The 18,134-nt window shown below is 35.1% G+C and overlaps 1 protein-coding gene across 11 annotated transcripts in view; it reads right to left on the bottom strand.

The window, feature by feature from the left end:
• WDFY3 (WD repeat and FYVE domain containing 3) overlaps window positions 1-18,134 on the bottom strand; it is a 262,486-nt gene that overhangs the window by 124,188 nt on the left and 120,164 nt on the right. For 10 of the 11 annotated variants that reach the window (XR_015725422.1, XM_045790948.2, XM_045791003.2 and 7 more), the window contains 7 exons: window positions 16,919-17,105; window positions 14,640-14,806; window positions 11,831-12,298; window positions 10,735-10,836; window positions 7,912-8,105; window positions 2,712-3,169; window positions 1,391-1,474 (listed from right to left, as the gene is read on the bottom strand). Coding sequence is in view for 10 of the 11 variants with exons in the window: in XM_045790948.2 (XP_045646904.1) it covers window positions 1,391-1,474; window positions 2,712-3,169; window positions 7,912-8,105; window positions 10,735-10,836; window positions 11,831-12,298; window positions 14,640-14,806; window positions 16,919-17,105 (1,660 nt within the window). In the remaining variant the exon portion in view is untranslated. The remainder of the gene's footprint in view (window positions 1-1,390; window positions 1,475-2,711; window positions 3,170-7,911; window positions 8,106-10,734; window positions 10,837-11,830; window positions 12,299-14,639; window positions 14,807-16,918; window positions 17,106-18,134) is intronic. The other variant, XM_045791011.2, reaches the window with a different exon arrangement.

Below are 18,134 nucleotides of genomic sequence, written 5' to 3'. Positions count from 1 at the left end.
GGATTTCTACTGCGAGTATTTTATAGTTTTTGGTTAATACTTAAAAATGATTAAATGTTTTTAAACATCAATTTTTATACCTTCACAATTTATGGAATCATAAATGTGATTTTCAATAATTAAAACTACTTAGTAATTAAAACTATTTTTTTAATATCCAGTATGTGGGATAGTGAGCACACGTGAATCTTCAAACACAAAGTTACTGCATTCATTTTAGCAACAGAAAAATACACCACGTCAACTCAAAATGATTTTATGGTTTCTTATATTAAAAGCTGCTCTTAGAAAAACAAAAACAAAATAGTTTTAAAATACAAATATACTAAGCAACACTAAATTCGTTTAAGATTATTCTGAACTATTCCATGATTTATTGTCAGAAAATGAGCTCTAACTCCTACTGTAAAAATAAGAGAAAAAGGAAAATATAAAGTCCACCTATCTAATGAATATTACTACCATAATATATTGAAATACAGGACCTGTAACAAATAGTTTTAATATAATAATTCCACTAATATTCAAATTTCAAAATCTGAACAGAAATAAAATTAATCAACAACATAGCTGAACCTCAGGATTCATTTTTAGAAAGCCACAATGGAAGAATATATTAATATAAGACTGAAGGACTTGTACTTGGTTATGAGAAAAACTGGGGAAGGAAGAGTACTGGTCCCAACTCTACAGGCTACGATCATTTTTAGTACAGGTTGCAAACGGAATCTTAAATGGAACTTAATTGTACTCTTGTCAATCAACTGCTGGGTCTTTATATTTACAAGCTTTATATATGAGGTAGACCAGATGAGCTTAGAATGAGATGCACACAGAACCAATGAAAACAAGAGCTAGGGTAGCTTTTTTTATTCATTTTTTTTGTTTCAAAGGTTGGCTGTGACAAGTCTCCACAACAGCATCACATTTCAACTGGTTGAACCTGATTGAGAAAATTCGCAGTTCCTTGCCAGTGCTGTGATGTGCATTTTGGAGTAAAAGCAAAAACCGAAGAATGATTCCTAACACATTTTAAGTAAAAAGAAAAAGTACTGTACTTAAAGAGGCACTAAGTCCTCACTTCTAAATTAATTTTAATAGGAGATATTCATGCTCTAAAAGTAAAATGTGTATTTTACTCTAAATAGAATCAGATGACAATATTCTAAATGTCCCTCATATCCTCATGGCACTAACACATTTTATTCTCATAAATATACTCAGAAGTTGATGATTCTAAACCTAAAAAAAAAAAATCAAATAGAAAGCCAAAAAATTTTTGTACAAAGCACAATCACCACATCAACATATAATTAAGCACAGACACAAAAAAACAAAACAAAACAAAACCCACACAAATAAAGATTGACTTCTGTTATAAGATCAGTACCTTTTCCTGGACAAAGCTGGTGTACCCCAAGGAGAGGGGAGAGAAGACTCACTTGTCAGGCAAGGAGGAATCTGTTCTGCACGACTACAGACAACAAAACAGACAGGGCGGTTCAGAGAGGTTAGAAGAGAACACCAGGTTGGCAGTTGGTTAGTTTCACAAGAAATACCAGTAAAAGTGTAATAAGGAACATCCTCCATCCTCAGCAGGAACAAGAAACAAGACTACAACACATGCACTGAGGGGAACAGAAAAGCATTCTTAAGGCAGATGCTTATCTATTAAGGTTAACATTTAACACGTTTGTTAAACAGAGGGTGATAAGCCCTGTTTTTGACAAAGAAAACTAAAAATGAAGTAGACTAACTAGGATAAGTAGAAAAGGGAAAAGAGAGTCTAAATATAAAAATTTCAATTTCAAACACCTTATTCCTTGAATAGTACACCATACTATGTTTCTTTTAACAATATATATGCATTTTGATTTTCGAGATGTTAAAAATGGGAAAACAATTTTTCTTACATTACCTGTATTTTCTTATCTAAATGGTAAGGTCTAAGAAATATTGTCAAGAAGCAAGAAACATCTCAGTAGATATTTCAAAGTAGATTATTTCCCAGTAAAGGATATAAAACCTATTGGAAGCTCTATCCAAATAGAGCTACTCACTTTACTTATGGGGGCAATACAGAAACAATCCTGGAATTCCCTCATGCTAGATTTTATCACAATATATTGTCATTGTTTACGTGTCTGTATTTAAGCTAATGGATGGCCATGGCAAAAGCAGTCTTGTGCTTGAACCCTTAAGACTAGCACAATAACACGGCATGCAGTAGGTATTCGTTAAGTACTTGTTTAATGAAGGAATGAGTAAACAAATCTGAAAGACTCGAACTACCAATGTCTCTTATGGAGCTATACTCTTTTTTAAGGATTACAAAATGTTGAGAATGATGAGGAATGCTGAAAGTATATCATCTGTCTGGAAATACATATAACCATAACCATGTTCTACTGATAACTAATATCGTCAGTCTGGATGTACCTATTGTTGAGAACAATAGTAAACACCACCATTAAAGTAAACTTTGTATAAACTTCCATTAAGTACCTCAAGAGCCAATTAACCCTAGATTTACAAATAATACACAAATATTCATGTTGAAAACCTTAACATCAGAGCAACAGTAATACTGGCAAATAAAGTAACAGATCAGCAAATAAAAGATTTTCATTTTCTTTTAGGTTAAGTTATAATTCAAGCCTTAATGCTGAAGTCACACACAGCAGATCCTTTAATTCAGAGCAAAGCCATACCTGTCAAAAGAATCTGTGGCTACTTTGTAGAGATAAATAAAGAGTTTACTGCAGTGCCGTAAAGTGGGTGACACTGTGTCCATCGAAATCACATCTTCCTCCAAAAGTCTTTGAAATGGCTGTGTGTTTGAGGGGAAGACATTCATGGGGCTTATTTTTCTTAGGTCTGAGAAGCAGCCAAGAAATCGAACGGCATCTGCCAACTTCTCATACTGAATCTCTGTTTTGAAGAAATGAGAGTTGGCTGGCTCATAGCGCATTGCTGCAGTCAACGTGCAGAACACAGTGTGGAGAAGTTCAAACACTTGATTCTGGTTCACTTTCTCCCAGCCATTCTTGGGTGGTGAGCTCAAAGACCTTTCCATAGCAACGAGCAAGGATGTAATGTACACAAATCCTCCAACTTTCCTAAAAACTGTTCTTGAACGATGGCTTTCTCGAAGGACTGATAGGAGGGCCTACAGGAGACGAGAAAACAAAGGGTTTCCCTTATAATTAAAATTAAAACAAAATACATGAATGTCAAGGGGGAATATCATTTCTATGAATATCTGATAGGAATGTTTTTGTCACTTCCCCATTAAGCAGCCCTATGAAGCATATCAAATATTTTTACCAATTAAAAAATGACATGTTACACAAAAATAGACATATAGATTAATGGAACAGAATAGAGAGCTCTGAAATAAACCCACGCTTATATGGTCAATTTATCTATGACAAAGGAGATAAGAATATACGGTAGGGAAAATGGACAGTCTCGGCAACAAATGATGCTGGGAAAAATGGACAGCCACATGGAAAAGAATTTAACTGGACCACTTTCTCACATCATACACAAAAATAAACTCAAAATGGATTAAAGACCTGATTGTGAGACCCGAAACCATAAAACTCCTAAAAAGACAAAAAACAAAACAAAACAAAAAAACCACAGGGAGTAATATCTTTGACATCAGCTGTATAAACATTTTTCTAGATAGGTCTCCTGAGGACAGGGAAACAAAAGTAAAATTAAACTATGGGGACTATACCAAAATAAAAAGCTTTTGCACAGCAAAGAAACCCATCAATAAACAAAACAAAAAGATGACCTACTGAATGGAAGGTGATATTTGCAAATGATTTATCTGATAAAGGGTTAATATCTGAGATACATAGAGAACTTACACAAGTCAACAACAAAAAAAAACAATACAATTTAAAAATGGGAAGAAGACATGAATAGACATTTTCCCGAAGAAGATATACAGATCGCCAACAGACACATGAAAAGATGCTCAACATCACTCATCATCAGGGAAATACAAATCAAAACAATAACGAAATATTATCTCACACCTGTCAGAATGGCTAAAATAAAAAACACAAAAAATCACAAGTGTTGGCAAGGATGCGGAGAAAAGGAAACCTCGTGCACTGTTGGTGGGAATGCAAATTGGTGCAGCCACTGTAGAAAACCTTATCGAGGTTCCTCTAAAAATTAAAAATAGAAATACCATACATTCCAATAATGCTACTGGATATTTACAAAAAGAAAACAGAAACACTAATTCAAAAAGACGTATATACCCCTGTTTATTGCAGCATTATTTACAATAGTCAAGATATAGAAGCAGCCGAAGTGTCCATTCATAGATGACTGGATAAATAAGATGTGGTGTGTATATATAATGGAATATTACTCAGTCATAAGAAAGAGCTAGATTTTTCCGTTTGCAACAACATGGATGGATCTAGAGGGTATAATGACGAGTGAAATAAGCTACAGAAAGACAAATACCATAATTTATACATGAAATTTAAGAAACCAAACAAACAAAAAAGAGACAAAGAAAAAGAGACTCTTAGAATAAAGTGATGGTTGTCAAGGGGAGCTGGGTGGGGGGATGGGTGAGACAAGGGACAGAGATTAAAGAGTACACTTTCCATGATGAACACTGAGCAACGTATATAATTGTTGAATCACTACATTGTACACCTGAAACTAATAAGACGCTTATATTAATTATACTTCAACTAAAAGATGTCATATTAAAGGCAGAAGATAGTGTTAGGAAACACTGTCACATATTTCTTTTGGCAGACTAAGGCTACATCCAAATCCTAATGGAAAAGCTTTTCCTTTGTCTTTGATGGATAATGACATTAATGAATTCAGTGATTTTTACAAAGTAATTGTATTAAATAATTATTCTAGTATAATTTTATACAATCATGAGCACTTATGATTGTGTATGTATACAAAATGTTTTATTCTAGAAAAGATTAGAAGTCAGGGCAGCCACGACCTGAAGTATTTCAATTCATATCAAGTGACCATATGCTGATGCTTTGTAAAGAGGAGCAACTTCAGGGGACTTATTAGACATTCCCGCTTGCATAGTGAATTCAAGTCTGATGGCTGAAAGTGTGCTCTTGCCCAGAACAGCTGTAAGTACTATGAAATAAAACCTGAAGAAACAAGTCAAACAACCTTTTAAAACTACTAGTTATTTTCTGAACAATCATAACTTAGTTTATTATTAAAAATAACACATTATAAAATTAGGTGACACTTTCTGGGCTATGTATAAGGCGCTTCTTTAAGTTGTGTATTAGCATATTTCAACCTCTCCATAATCCTATGTGTTACGCACTGCTATTGTCCCCACTTCATACACGGCGGTTAAATGTGGTTCTTCGTGGTTAATGAACTTGCCTAAGATTGTATGGCTTACACAATGGCAATGGGAGGATATACACCCCAGCACAATGATGCCCCCACTCAAGCACTTAACCGTGACACTCCTGGCCCAAACAGCAATCTGAAATCTGTTTGCTGACACATGGGCTCCATTTCCCTCTGTTTCAGCCACTGGAACACATGGGTATCCAATATTATTTACGACACCGTTTATAATGTTCCCAATCATTACATTTAAAAAGGCCATTTTATTAAGATATCTCATATTTCTAATGGTATTTGAAGGGAAAGGCTAAATATTAATATATATACTTACCCTTTTCAAATACACTGCTTCAGAAATTGATATTATACATACCATTTTTATATTTTAAAAATGGTATATTATACATACCATTTAAATATGGTATATTATACATACCATTTATATTTTAAAAGAAAGTATGCAAATATCTAATATACAAAAATCTAAACTACAATGCATTTCTTCCATTATTCTGCCAATAAATTTCCATTTTACCAGGATTTGACAGTACAGTTTCCCTATCTTGTCAAATTTAATAAACTGTACTTACACTTGCAATATCAACTTTTTTTTTTCTTTTTAAACATTTTATCATCTAGCCTGGAGATTAAATGCAAGGTCTTGAGTCAGAATGCTTGGGTTGAAATTCTGACTCCAGCGTTACAAAATGTTTTACCATGGTCAGCTACTTAGCCTCTCTGTGCCTAAGTTTTCGCTTGTGTAAAATCGAGGCAATAATGGTAACCTTCTCCACAGGAAGTACATGCAAAACTGTTAGCAAAGTGCCTGACATAAGCCAGTGACCATCATCATCTTCAAAAACACACTGGGGAGAACAGGACAAGTATTATTTTATATAGGAGGAAAGGTAAGTTCAGAGTTAAAGTAATATGCAGAAAACCATATCACAGGTTGGAATCAGGATAAGGGTTAGAAAAACAGTGCTTATCAATGCTGAATCCAATCGTCTATATTACACACTTCTGGATAAGTTCCCCTCCTACTACCTTCCGACTGGCACTCTCCTGGCACTCTGACATCATCATAGCATCAATTTGGTATCTGAAAACTTTCAAATACTGTGAATAATATGCTGCTTCAATCAATAATTAATCATCAGTAGCAGATGCCAAAGTTACAACGAAAGGTTGATGGTAGGTGGTTAATTAGACAAAAATCATCAGCTATATATTATCTACATAATTTGCATAAACATAATGTATACAATTCAAATTAGTGCATCGGGAGAATTATAAAATACTGCATATGGAATTTTGGGTTTCTGCACAAATAATTACAAATTAAATTACACAGGTCTGTGGTAGTGTCAGCTGAACAGAGGCACTGAGAAGTAGTTCTGAATGCAGCAAAAATGGAAACTGAAATCGAGGTCCCAAATCCTCTCGCTGCCTCCCCACACTCCTTCATGCCCTCAGAGCAGTGCAATGCTGGAGCCAGCTCACACTGGCTCTCGAAAGACAACTGTTATATTTCTGGAATTTAATGTGCCTTGTTAAAACACAGGCATAATTAAAAATTAAGTTCTATATTTACAACTAAATAATTTTAAAAACAAAAACAGTAAACATTCAAAACTCATCACTTCCTATTATTTTCTGTATTTTACTATTGTCTCTACTCTTAAGATACCGCATAACGGGGTGCTACTGTCCATCTCTTCCCAATCCACATTCAGCAACACATTAGCAGCCCGAAATAGGTCACAGTGGTAGTATTTACACCACGGATATCAGTAAGTGTAACACATGAGGACCTCCCTTCTGCCCTCTTCCATTCTGAGAGTCAGTTATTATCATTTACCAGAACAACACTGCCGTAATATTACAGGTCAGCTCATTACCTCCCGTTGGCTTTATCGACCAACGTTTTACAAATCCAATTAAAAAGGACCAAGAAAGAAGGAAAATGTATGTTAAAAAAGCTGGCAATCTTAACAGCTCTGGAAGGTACTTGTTTGTTTGTTTGTTTGTTTTCTGAACAATCTCTTCAAATATACAAATATTCCCCAATATTGATACGCATGTAAATTTCCTTCTTGTCTGTGAGATAAATTATGGTCAGATTGTGTTTTAAAATGCATATTCAAAATTGTTACTAGACTCAATCAAAACAGGATGAAATATACAATTGTGTAAAGACTAAAAACTTATTGTCTAGAAAGTCACCAAATAAAGCAAAAGTTATTAAAAGAAAGCTATGATTCTGGAAGGTAGTGGTATTTGCGGTGACGTCTGTGCCAGGCCTGGGGTGAGGTTGCAAGGGGAGGGTGTCTGAGAGTAAGGAGATGGCAGCCTGAGGACGTTGGAGGCCAGAAAAGACATGAGCTTTTCCTCTACTATTGTGACTTGGACATAATTTTAGACTTGAAGAAAAGCTGCAAGAATAGTTTATGATCAACTTGAGTCATTTAAAAATAACCACAGATTTTAATGGTAAGAGAGTAGTAACAAGATGCTTGTTAAATTTACCCTTAAAATATCAGTCTTCAGCTGCAGTTCTGTTGGCGGGGCTGAATGCATTAAGCCCAGGAGGGTGCCCATGTCATCCTCCCCATTCGGAGAGAGCACCAACTGCTGGATAATCATCAGGGCATGCTGCCGGCACTGCGGGTACTTCACTATATTATGTGCACATCTCGCACCCCCAAACTCTCGGAAAATCCCTGGAGAGAGAGAAAAGAACAACAGGGGCTAACTTAAAACCTTCTACGACAAGTCAGATGGATTAAAATCTGATCTTTTTGTAGGATGAATAACTCAAAAGAATGCAAATAAAACCCACCCAGCCATTTCACCTTTTAAATCACATACAACTGCATGAGGGAAGGTCAGCAAAGCAGCGCATTCTCTCTAGATTTCCTTAATAAAAGATTAGTGCCCTAATATGTTCACCATGTTCAAATTCTCCAAATCTAGAACGTTCGGAAATTACACAGGAAGACACCAAAGAGACTCAATATTTTTATGTAAAGGCTTTAAGCTGAATGATACTGGAAATCAAATTATGTAAAAAGTTTTCAGATGAAGAACAGCCCAAATTAATGAGATTTAAACTGAACAAGGCATCCAAAGTATTTGCGAGAAAGGAGTGGAATAAATTATTCTTTGTTGAGAAAAATCACAAGGAACTAAACGGCTTGATGAAGTAGAGCACACAAAGAAACAAAGACAAACTCTATAATAAAAAGCATCAGTCATTGTACCACTCCAAAGACTTTTGTAATTGATTTATTTAATCTTCATCCCCTACTGTACAGATGAGGGAATGAGACATATAGAAGTCAGGCAAATGGCCAAGGTCACCCAGCTAGCTAATGACAGAGCAGGACTGATATGTACATAGCCCAGGTTAAAAGCTTTAAGCTTTTAGGGGCGCCTGGGTGGCACAGCGGTTAAGCGTTTGCCTTCGGCTCAGGGCGTGATCCCGGCGTTATGGGATCGAGCCCCACATCAGGCTCCTCCGCTATGAGCTTGCTTCTTCCTCTCCCACTCCCCCTGCTTGTGTTCCCTCTCTCGCTGGCTGTCTCTATCTCTGTCGAATAAATAAATAAAATCTTTAAAAAAAAAAAAAAGCTTTAAGCTTTTAGAGTGCCTTGTATATGCTGCTATTATAGTAGTTTATATCAAACAGTTTAGTATTATTTGTTTGTATGTTTGGTCCCCCATTAGCCTTGGGATTTCCTTCTAGTCTGTATTTCAATAAATGTTTACTGAGTGAAAAGATGTCTGTGTTTTTGCTGTGGTGGCCACTGTCCTTTCTATTTGCAAACTTTCTAAGAATTATATGGCACTGAAGTGAGTGTAAGTCCCGTGCTGAGACTTAGCACATGGAAGACCATGTGTATTCACTTCTGGGTGGCCAGTTAGTGCCTATTACATAATCATCATGGCTAATGTTTTCTGAACACTTACTACGAGCAAAGAATTCTTTAAGTGCCCAAGATCACACAGCTAAGTAATATCTTTCTTAACAAGGAAAGACAGTCAATAAGAAAAGAACTTAGTGAAATGTCTGGCCCTCGGGGAAATGTGTTAAGTGACTTTTAGTCACACAGGGTAAGCTCTCCACTCTCCTCCAATACTCTTCAGTCCCTCCTGTGTAACATCAGGTCATGTCACGAAGAGATAATCTGCCAAATAAATCCTTGATAGTACATCTTTATCTTCTACCTAAGTCAACTAAACCTAGTTAGTGGAAGTAAGGAGATTATGCATTATACCAAAGACGAAATGTTAATATCATATCCATTAAACTTCATCATACTTATTATTTAAGTAACCTACTAAATGCATTCAATTCCATCTTGGAATTTGCTAAAACTGTACTTAGGTAATGACACATAATTACATGTTTACATCTTTTTCCATCAGGTTATAATTCCTTCAGGGCAAGAATTATCTGTGTCTCGAACACCAAGATGGTGGCCGGGACACACAATACATTTTAAATATGTTGAATATTGAGTTCCTCTGCATTCAGGCAAATAAGCAACACATTTGTTTACTACTTCATTTTTTCATTCGTTTGTTCATTCCTTCATTCATTTGTGGCTTTCCACAACACTTAAAATACAATTCATGTTCCTTGGCATGGCCTGAAAGGCTCTGTATGATCTGAGCCCAGCCTACTCATCTCAGTTCACCTCCCCATTACTTACTCTGCTCAAATTGTACTGACATTGTTGCCTGAGAGGTTTCAAGGGATCTTTTTTAAGAGCAAGAGTGATATTTTACAAATACAAATGGACTGTTAAAAACAGAAAAAGACTGAAGAAAATTTGAGACCAACGATAAAGATTTAATGAATCCAGTTTACCTGGGAGAGGCAAGTTTTACTACAGAATCATTTTTCAATACTTCCTTACAGTTGTAGCATTATAATACTCTAACTTGAATTACTAAACATTAAGAAAATCACCATAGGAAGGAGATATTTTGGAAAATAATTAAACAAAGTCATTCCCCTAAAAGTCTGTATTATGTAAATTTTAAAAAACACTACTTTAAAGTCTACTTGAAAAAAGACTACTTTAAAAGACTACTAAAAACAAGGCAGAGTATAAAAAAAGCAATATAAGAACATACTGTGAAATAATAATAATAATGTGACATATTATGTCAATAAATTTATAAAGGTCAAAAGTACTGTATTTCTAGATATCATGGTAACATCACCAAATCAACAGTGTTTTCTGTAAGTGACAGGAACATTTCAGAAGTAAGAGTCGTTAGAGAAGACAAACCCAGAGATAATACTCCCCCGAAGCATTTGCTAGTAGCTTGTCTAGTCACCTGCGTTTGTGTTCGATCCTTGAAGCAGCACTGTCAAGGTCTCCATAACCAACAAAGCCAGGTGTTTTTGGTCTTCAACTGAACTATTATTTCTTGAGTCCCCTAGGGAAAAGGACCGAAGGTTCATATACTAAAGTTGTAAGCTTATTTTTTTTCTTGATTTGGTTTTAATAATTAGTTTTTTAATAGTCACTTTTACCACTAATAGAAATGATGTAATACAACCTTTAAAAATGATACATGTGTCCACCAGCTACCAAAAGTAAGGTCCAAATCAGTGTTTACAGATTTTATTCTGGTGTGGCTAGAAAGTTACAGTTGTCTAGCAAACAGGAAAAAGGAAAATGCCAGCACCGGGTGATGTATGGGCAGTGATGAATTAGTGTATTGTACACCTGGAATTAATATGACATTGTAGGTTAACTGGAATTAAATTAGAACCTTAAAAGAAAAAAAGGGAAAATGCCAAAGTTAAATGTATTCTTCTTACGAAAGGTTTTGCTAATCAAGGCTAAGTAAGGTTAACAGAAGAAAGCTAGATTTTAAGGCACTATTTATGAATAGTGCAATCTATTAAAACCGTATTAATTCATTCAACATATGTAATATTAAGTGCCAGATACTATTATGCTTTTATCAGATTAGAAAGGATGAAAAATATCAAATTGAAGGTACCTAAATGATAATATATGTGTACATATATAACGTTGCTAAAAAGATTTATTTTGTGGCTCTCTATAATTAAAAACATTGTGAGGCACCTAAACATCCCAATTGTTTCTAGGAGCTTTGTAAATTCCCTCTTAGAAGCAAAAAGTAGTACGTATGACTCAGATGGAACATAAATGTTTCCCTCAATTTTTACCTTAAATTATTTTCCCCCACAATGACATATTTCTAGGCCCCCGCTCCTTCCCAATTCCCTAACAGAAGCTGAATGAACAAGTTTATTGTGGGAAATATTCACAAGGATATCAAAGTAACGCCCATTAGTAAGTCATTCAAATCAACAGGCAAATGAAAGGCAACACATGAACAAAATACCCTGCCCAAACCCCTTTCCCAAATAGAAGTGACATTCTGGACAATGCTTTACCTTGTTCATTTAGTGCCTGAGTTGGATCCTTCAAGAGGGCAGCATATTTGTGCAAAAGGTTTACCATGACCTCCAGAAGGCCCACCTCCCGGAACACATCTTTAAATATGTAGTCGTGTCGTGTAAACTTAAGAAGTGTCTTCATTGCAATAATGCTACAGTGGTAAGAAGAGCTAGATTTTAAGAGGATGCTAACACTAATGAGTTCTTTACAAGGGATGTAATTTAAGCTAAAAACGACAAACTCCAGCATCTCAAAGTATTTGCTTTGTACTTCCGGGAGTTTAGAAATCTTTTCTGCAAACTGTGACAGTGTGTGCTGTGACTCGAGGATGAAGTAATTGGCATTGTCAGCCATGTAAATATTTGTGATGGCATCAAGGATGATCTGGGCAAGGAAGCTGGTTTTTGCTTTTAAAAATGCATTCTGAAGAACTGCAAAGGCTTGGATGTTTCTCACACTGTGACCTGAAATGGAAAACAAGAACACAAAAGTAGGTGCTACGTGATAGTTTAATCATGGCAAACTAGTCTACTTAAACAGATCATGAATTGTAATATTTATCAACTGTTTACCAAGAACACATCCTGTTTTCACAAAGTCCTGTTTTTCTCCATCCGACTTCAGTCATTTAATTAAAATCAATACTGTTTAAACTTTTAGTGCATCGTCATGAATATTCCAATTCAAGAATTGCATATATTGAAACATTACACAGTTTTACAGAAAATAAAGCATACTATGTAAATCCAGCCATCTGAGTTTGGAAATGTGCAGGGATTTTTTTCACTCTTTATTATCTGTAAGATGGACCGTGACTGTAAGAACAGTTACCTTTCATGAAAAGACTTTTAGCTTGAAGCAGTAAAAGGCCAGGGAGCAGCAAGAATGCAAGCAGGAAAACAGGGCGTTGAATATTCTCTGAGTTCCACTGTCTCTTTATCGTTACTCCACCAGAGCTCTCATAAATTTTAATTTGAAAATGTGTTTTGTTTTCAAGCTAAAAGTGCCATTTCTTTACGTATATGTTTGTTAAAGCCACTTATGGCTAACTACCAGCTGTATTTTTTAACATCTGATTTTTAAACACACCAACTGAGAAAAAAAATCTGTATACCTGGCTCCTGTGAGGCAAATTAGTAAAAATAATTATAAAGAAATTAACATATAAAGTATTTGGAGCACCTGAAAACAAGTGTTTGCCTCTAAAAACTGACCCCAGGTTGACAACTATTAGGAGTACAGGGCATTTGTCAGAGTGACCAAAACATTAACCTAGTGCCAAGAAATTAGCATAGTGCCTTACAGAATAAGCTGGATTTCAGAAAGAAGATAAACACAGAACTAGGAAAAATTTAGAAAACGAGTTAGAAAGACTGCTCCAAAATCCTGGCTTGGACATTTTTTTAAAAACTGAAAAGATTTTTAAAAATCTTTAATCTATACACAATTTCAATTTTGTCTATAACATATAAATTTCTTCCATGTGCAGTAAATACCAAAGATATATTTTTACTTCCAGCTCCAGATTAATAGTACGCTTGCTCTTTGAGGACATCTTCCCTTTTTATTACCTGCAGGTAATAAATCAAAAACCAAGTTCAGATGGACTGGTGGACATACAAACGTTAAAGTCTGACTATAAGTGACCAACGGTGACAAATAAGGTTAAAGGATAACTATAACCAATATTTTGCATCTTTCAACTAATTGACAATATATCAGTTTTCACTATAAAGAAAGGAGTCATAAAGAGTTGAGTTTGGAGTAATATGGGAAAATTTGGAACTTCCCAAGTTTTATCTTCATTATTTGGTTTGAAGTGATGTCACTGACAAAAGATAAGGAATAATAATAACCAATCCCAAGAACAAATTGTCCACCATAAAAAGCTGAACCGAATACAATGTGTACACATACAACAATTAAAAGTCAAATATAGGGGCACGTGGTTGGCTAAGTTGGTTAAGCGTCTGACTCTTGATTTCAGCTCAGGTCATGAACTCAGGGTCCAGGGATCGAGCCCCGTGTGGGCTTCACACTCGGTGAGGAGCCTGCTTGAGATTCTCTCCCTTTCCCCCTGCCCCTCCCCCCTGCTCGAGTTCTCTCTCTAAAATAAGTAAATAAATCTTAAAAAAAAAAAGAAAGGGGGGCGCCTGGGTGGCACAGCGGTTAAGCGTCTGCCTTCGGCTCAGGGCGTGATCCTGGCGTTATGGGATCGAGCCCCACATCAGGCTCCTCCGCTGTGAGCCTGCTTCTTCCTCTCCCACTCCCCCTGCTTGTGTTCTCTCTCTTGCTGGCTGTCTCTATCTCTGTCGAATAAATAAATAAAATCTTTAAAAAAAAAAAAAAAAGAAAGGAAAGGAAAGGAAAGGAAAGGAAAAGAAAAGAAAAGAAAAGAAAAGAAAAGAAAAGAAAGAAAAGAAAAGAAAAGAAAATGCTTTCTGCTGGTGAGGATACAAAGTTTTAAAAAAGCTCTTGCTAGAAAATATAGAAATATAAGTCATTCTCAGGCATTAACATATACACAAACAGGTAAGTTTACCACCTTCATTAATAATTCAGTTTACCTTTTCCTTTAAATTTGGCTGATGTTATAATGTTTCCATCATATATATTATCTTCAAGTATGTGAACTGGTAAGGCTATCACTCAAGAATTTGTACCATAAATAAAGCATAAACTCTAATGAAAAATAGCCTATTACACCTTTACACACGTAACAAAGAGCAATGAAAGTCAAACTGATTTATTGTCTCTACTTCTTTGAGTGGCTCAGAATAGAAAGAAAAAAAAAAAAAGACTCACCTTTGCCTGCAGGCTGAGGTACTGCAAATCCAGGCAATAAAAAGGGTGCCCCTGTGGTAATACCAGCTGGTTTTAGTTCATTGACACCGTATGTTGTTAGGGAAGTTATCAGATTAACCAGATCTTTCAAGGCATCTTTGGATTCTGCTTCTTTTGCTTGTTCCAATCTAGGAAAAGTAGGGTTTAGTAAATATTTCTTCTCTTTTGTTGTACTCTCAAATTTAACACAGAAATTTTCAGTTTGCGTATGCAATAAGTAAATGTATAAAGTACTCCAAGAACTTTCTTTGTACAATTTTTCCTTATGTAAAAACATAATAAAATTCGTAGATTTAAAAAAAATAGTATAAGATATTACACCATAATGAAAGAAAATTATAATATACAGGCTAAGGCCTCATATATAAGTGCTGATTTTTGCATTTAACAGTGTTATTTTAGATAGATCATTAATCTTTGGTAGAAAGTATCTATAAAAGAATTACATTAAATGTCTCTTAAGTTCCCTAAAACTCTTAAGATTAAAAAGCTTCACTGTTTGCAACCGAAAACCTTATTAACCATTTTTTTTCCAAAGACATTTTCTGTTAACAATTTTTAAAAATGAATTTCTTGGAAAGAGTTCTAAGTCTTCATCTCTATCTTATTAATTAATTCAGGTATTCTCATGAGAATACATTTAAATGAAGTTCTGAAGAGTCTAACAATATTTTAAAAACAGTATTTCTTTAAAAGAATATTTGATGTCATTATGGAATTATCTTTTGACTGTGGCTTTATTAAGAACACAAAAGGGGGTGCAAAACTATCTCTTTTGAAGAGTAAGATTTGTTGGGGCTTCCTCCCTAATAGAACTAATTATTCTCATTTAAAAAAAGCTGAAGAATGCACAAAAGTAGAAAAAAAGTATGTTTAGCCTCACAAGTCAGACACTTTTTAATATTCTGATACAGTTTATAAATTTGCCTTGTTTTACTGTAAAAAGTTTGGTCTTAGTTATTTTTATACCATAAACAGAATTTTATAACCTGTTTTTTCCATTTACCAGTGTTAACACAAATGCTTCTCCTTTTAATATAAAGTCCCTATAGATATTCTTTCCATGGTCATGGAGAGCCAACCACAGATTTGGGGAGAGGAAGGAGGGACAGCCAGTAGAAATCAGAATATAGGAGCATTAATACACATAAAATTTTGTCTACATTTAGGATATTTTTAGGATCAATAACCATACGTGAAATTATTATGTCAAAGAGTATCAACATTTTTGAGGCTCTTGATTGTATCTGACCAAACTGCATTCTCAAAGGATTACACCAATTAACAACTCCCCTAGTAACGTGAAATGCTTACTTCATCAACTTTTATGTCCTCTTTTGTAAATTAAGATATATATTCAAATTGTACTCTGGGGAGATGCTTCGTAGTAATGGCAACTAGGTTAAAATTGGTGTTAGAAATAAGGAGTTCGGGGCGCCTGGGTGGCACAGCGGTTAAGCGTCTGCCTTCGGCTCAGGGCGTGATCCTGGCGTTGTGGGATCGAGCCCCACATCAGGCTCCTCTGCTATGAGCCTGCTTCTTCCTCTCCCACTCCCCCTGCTTGTGTTCCCTCTCTCGCTGGCTGTCTCTGTCTCTGTCGAATAAATAAAATCTTAAAAAAAAAAAAAAAAAAAAGAAATAAGGAGTTCACAAAATAGTGCTGGTTTACAACAGATCAAATGATTTAAAAGTAAGTAATGGGCCAGGAACAACTAGTTGAGACATCAGCATTTTCTTCCTAATAAATTTGCAACCAGCCATTTTCCCAGGATGTGTATGAAACATGTGGGATGGAAAAGGGGGTTTGTGAAATACTTTGTTTTATATATACATTTGTAAGGTCTCATTCAATCTACATAATTATTCTTGTTATTAGCTACATTAATAACCACCGGTATAGTAGGAAATCCCAAAAATACAACTAAGCACAAAGAGTTTCTACTTCAGGAAAATGTTATTTAGTTCATCTAAGCTCTTCTCCCTCAGCTACTGAAGAACAGATTTACTTCCACATCTAACCATGGACTCCACCACATTTGTAGCCCACTTTTGCAAGCTTAAACTCACTTTTTAGGCTCTGTTGACAGGAATAAAAAGAAGTGATTAAAGCCAAGGGAATAAAGTATACATTGAATAAGTGATTAATTCCTTTTTTTCCATAGCCCCAAACCACGCTGTTTCCATTGACAAAAAAGACTGAATAGACATTTAAAATATATTCTTAAATTGTGGGGTTTTACCTAAGCAAGAGATCACAAAGGAAATTATATCCTTGCCATATCCGAAAATCATCCAAAAGAGTTTGGGAAACATCACTCGAATCCTTGAGGAAACAAGAAAGCCCAGCAAACATTTCAACAATTTCTAGGGGAGACAGGTCATCTGATTGCTGCATATTCTGAACACATGTAGATAAACATTCTTTTTCTGAAAAAATTAAGAAGTAAATAAATATGTATTATTTATGGCAATTGCTTAAGAAAACTTTTGTTCTTAAACCGGTGTTTAATGAAACATTAAATTTTAACATATCTATAAAATACTGTAAGATAATTGTTACAAATTCTCAAAGTAAATATAAGATTCAAATTCACTGGAAAAGCTCTGCCTCTAAGTAGTAAACATTTCCTCTAAGGAAATGTTGAAAAATAGTTGACATTTATTATAGTTTTTACATCATACTTGGATATTTTTCATTAAACAAAATGATTGCTTGCTGCCAAATGACATTTTTGATCTTTTATGTTAGGACAGTGAAGGATGAGGGGAAAAAACTTATCTTCTAAGTTTAAAAAGAAAAATCCAATCATTAGTTTAAAAGCTCAAATTAGAATGAATATGGACAAATGAGATACAGAAATACTTCAGGAAATAAAATTTTTAAAATTATGTTTGCACTGTATATTACTCATTTAAAGCACAGTTATACTTTCTCATTGACTTTGGCGATTAAAGGCATTTCAAAAAAGATTTTCTCTCAGCCACCTGCAGACACATCTGCATGCCTAGTCCAGCCTCCCAGTCAGAGAGATGCTGAGCTGGGACCTCTGAGCAGGCTGTCACACACTCCCCACCTACACAGCAGGGTTTTGAGCCTTATGGCAAGGTGCTGGGTGGATGTGACGTGTGTCACAGAAGCCCTTACACAGTTGGGCAGGAATCAGGGTGTGAACATAACTCATCTGTCCTTGTGGCCCCTTCCCTTTCAGTTAAAGCAAATTTTCCACGGAACACTCTTAACTTAGTAAAAGCACAGAAGAGTGTGGGTTCGAACAGAATCAGGTTGACTCATGAATCATGAACAAATTTAAGAATAGAAATGGGGTTTTGAATGAAGCATAACTCACTGTGATTACTTGTTCCATGAAATAAAATAGAGTGTAAACTCTCAAAAAAATATTTTCTATTATCTTTAAGGAAATGTATTTGTCTAAAGAAACCCAATGTCACATAACA

This window comes from Ursus americanus, chromosome 8 (genome assembly GCF_024610735.1).
Source record: "Ursus americanus isolate L20-20 chromosome 8, mUrsAme1.1.p, whole genome shotgun sequence".
Lineage (NCBI taxonomy): Eukaryota > Metazoa > Chordata > Mammalia > Carnivora > Ursidae > Ursus > Ursus americanus.
The sequence above is the reverse complement of the archived record's forward strand: the minus strand, read 5'-3'. Positions and strand labels throughout refer to the sequence as shown.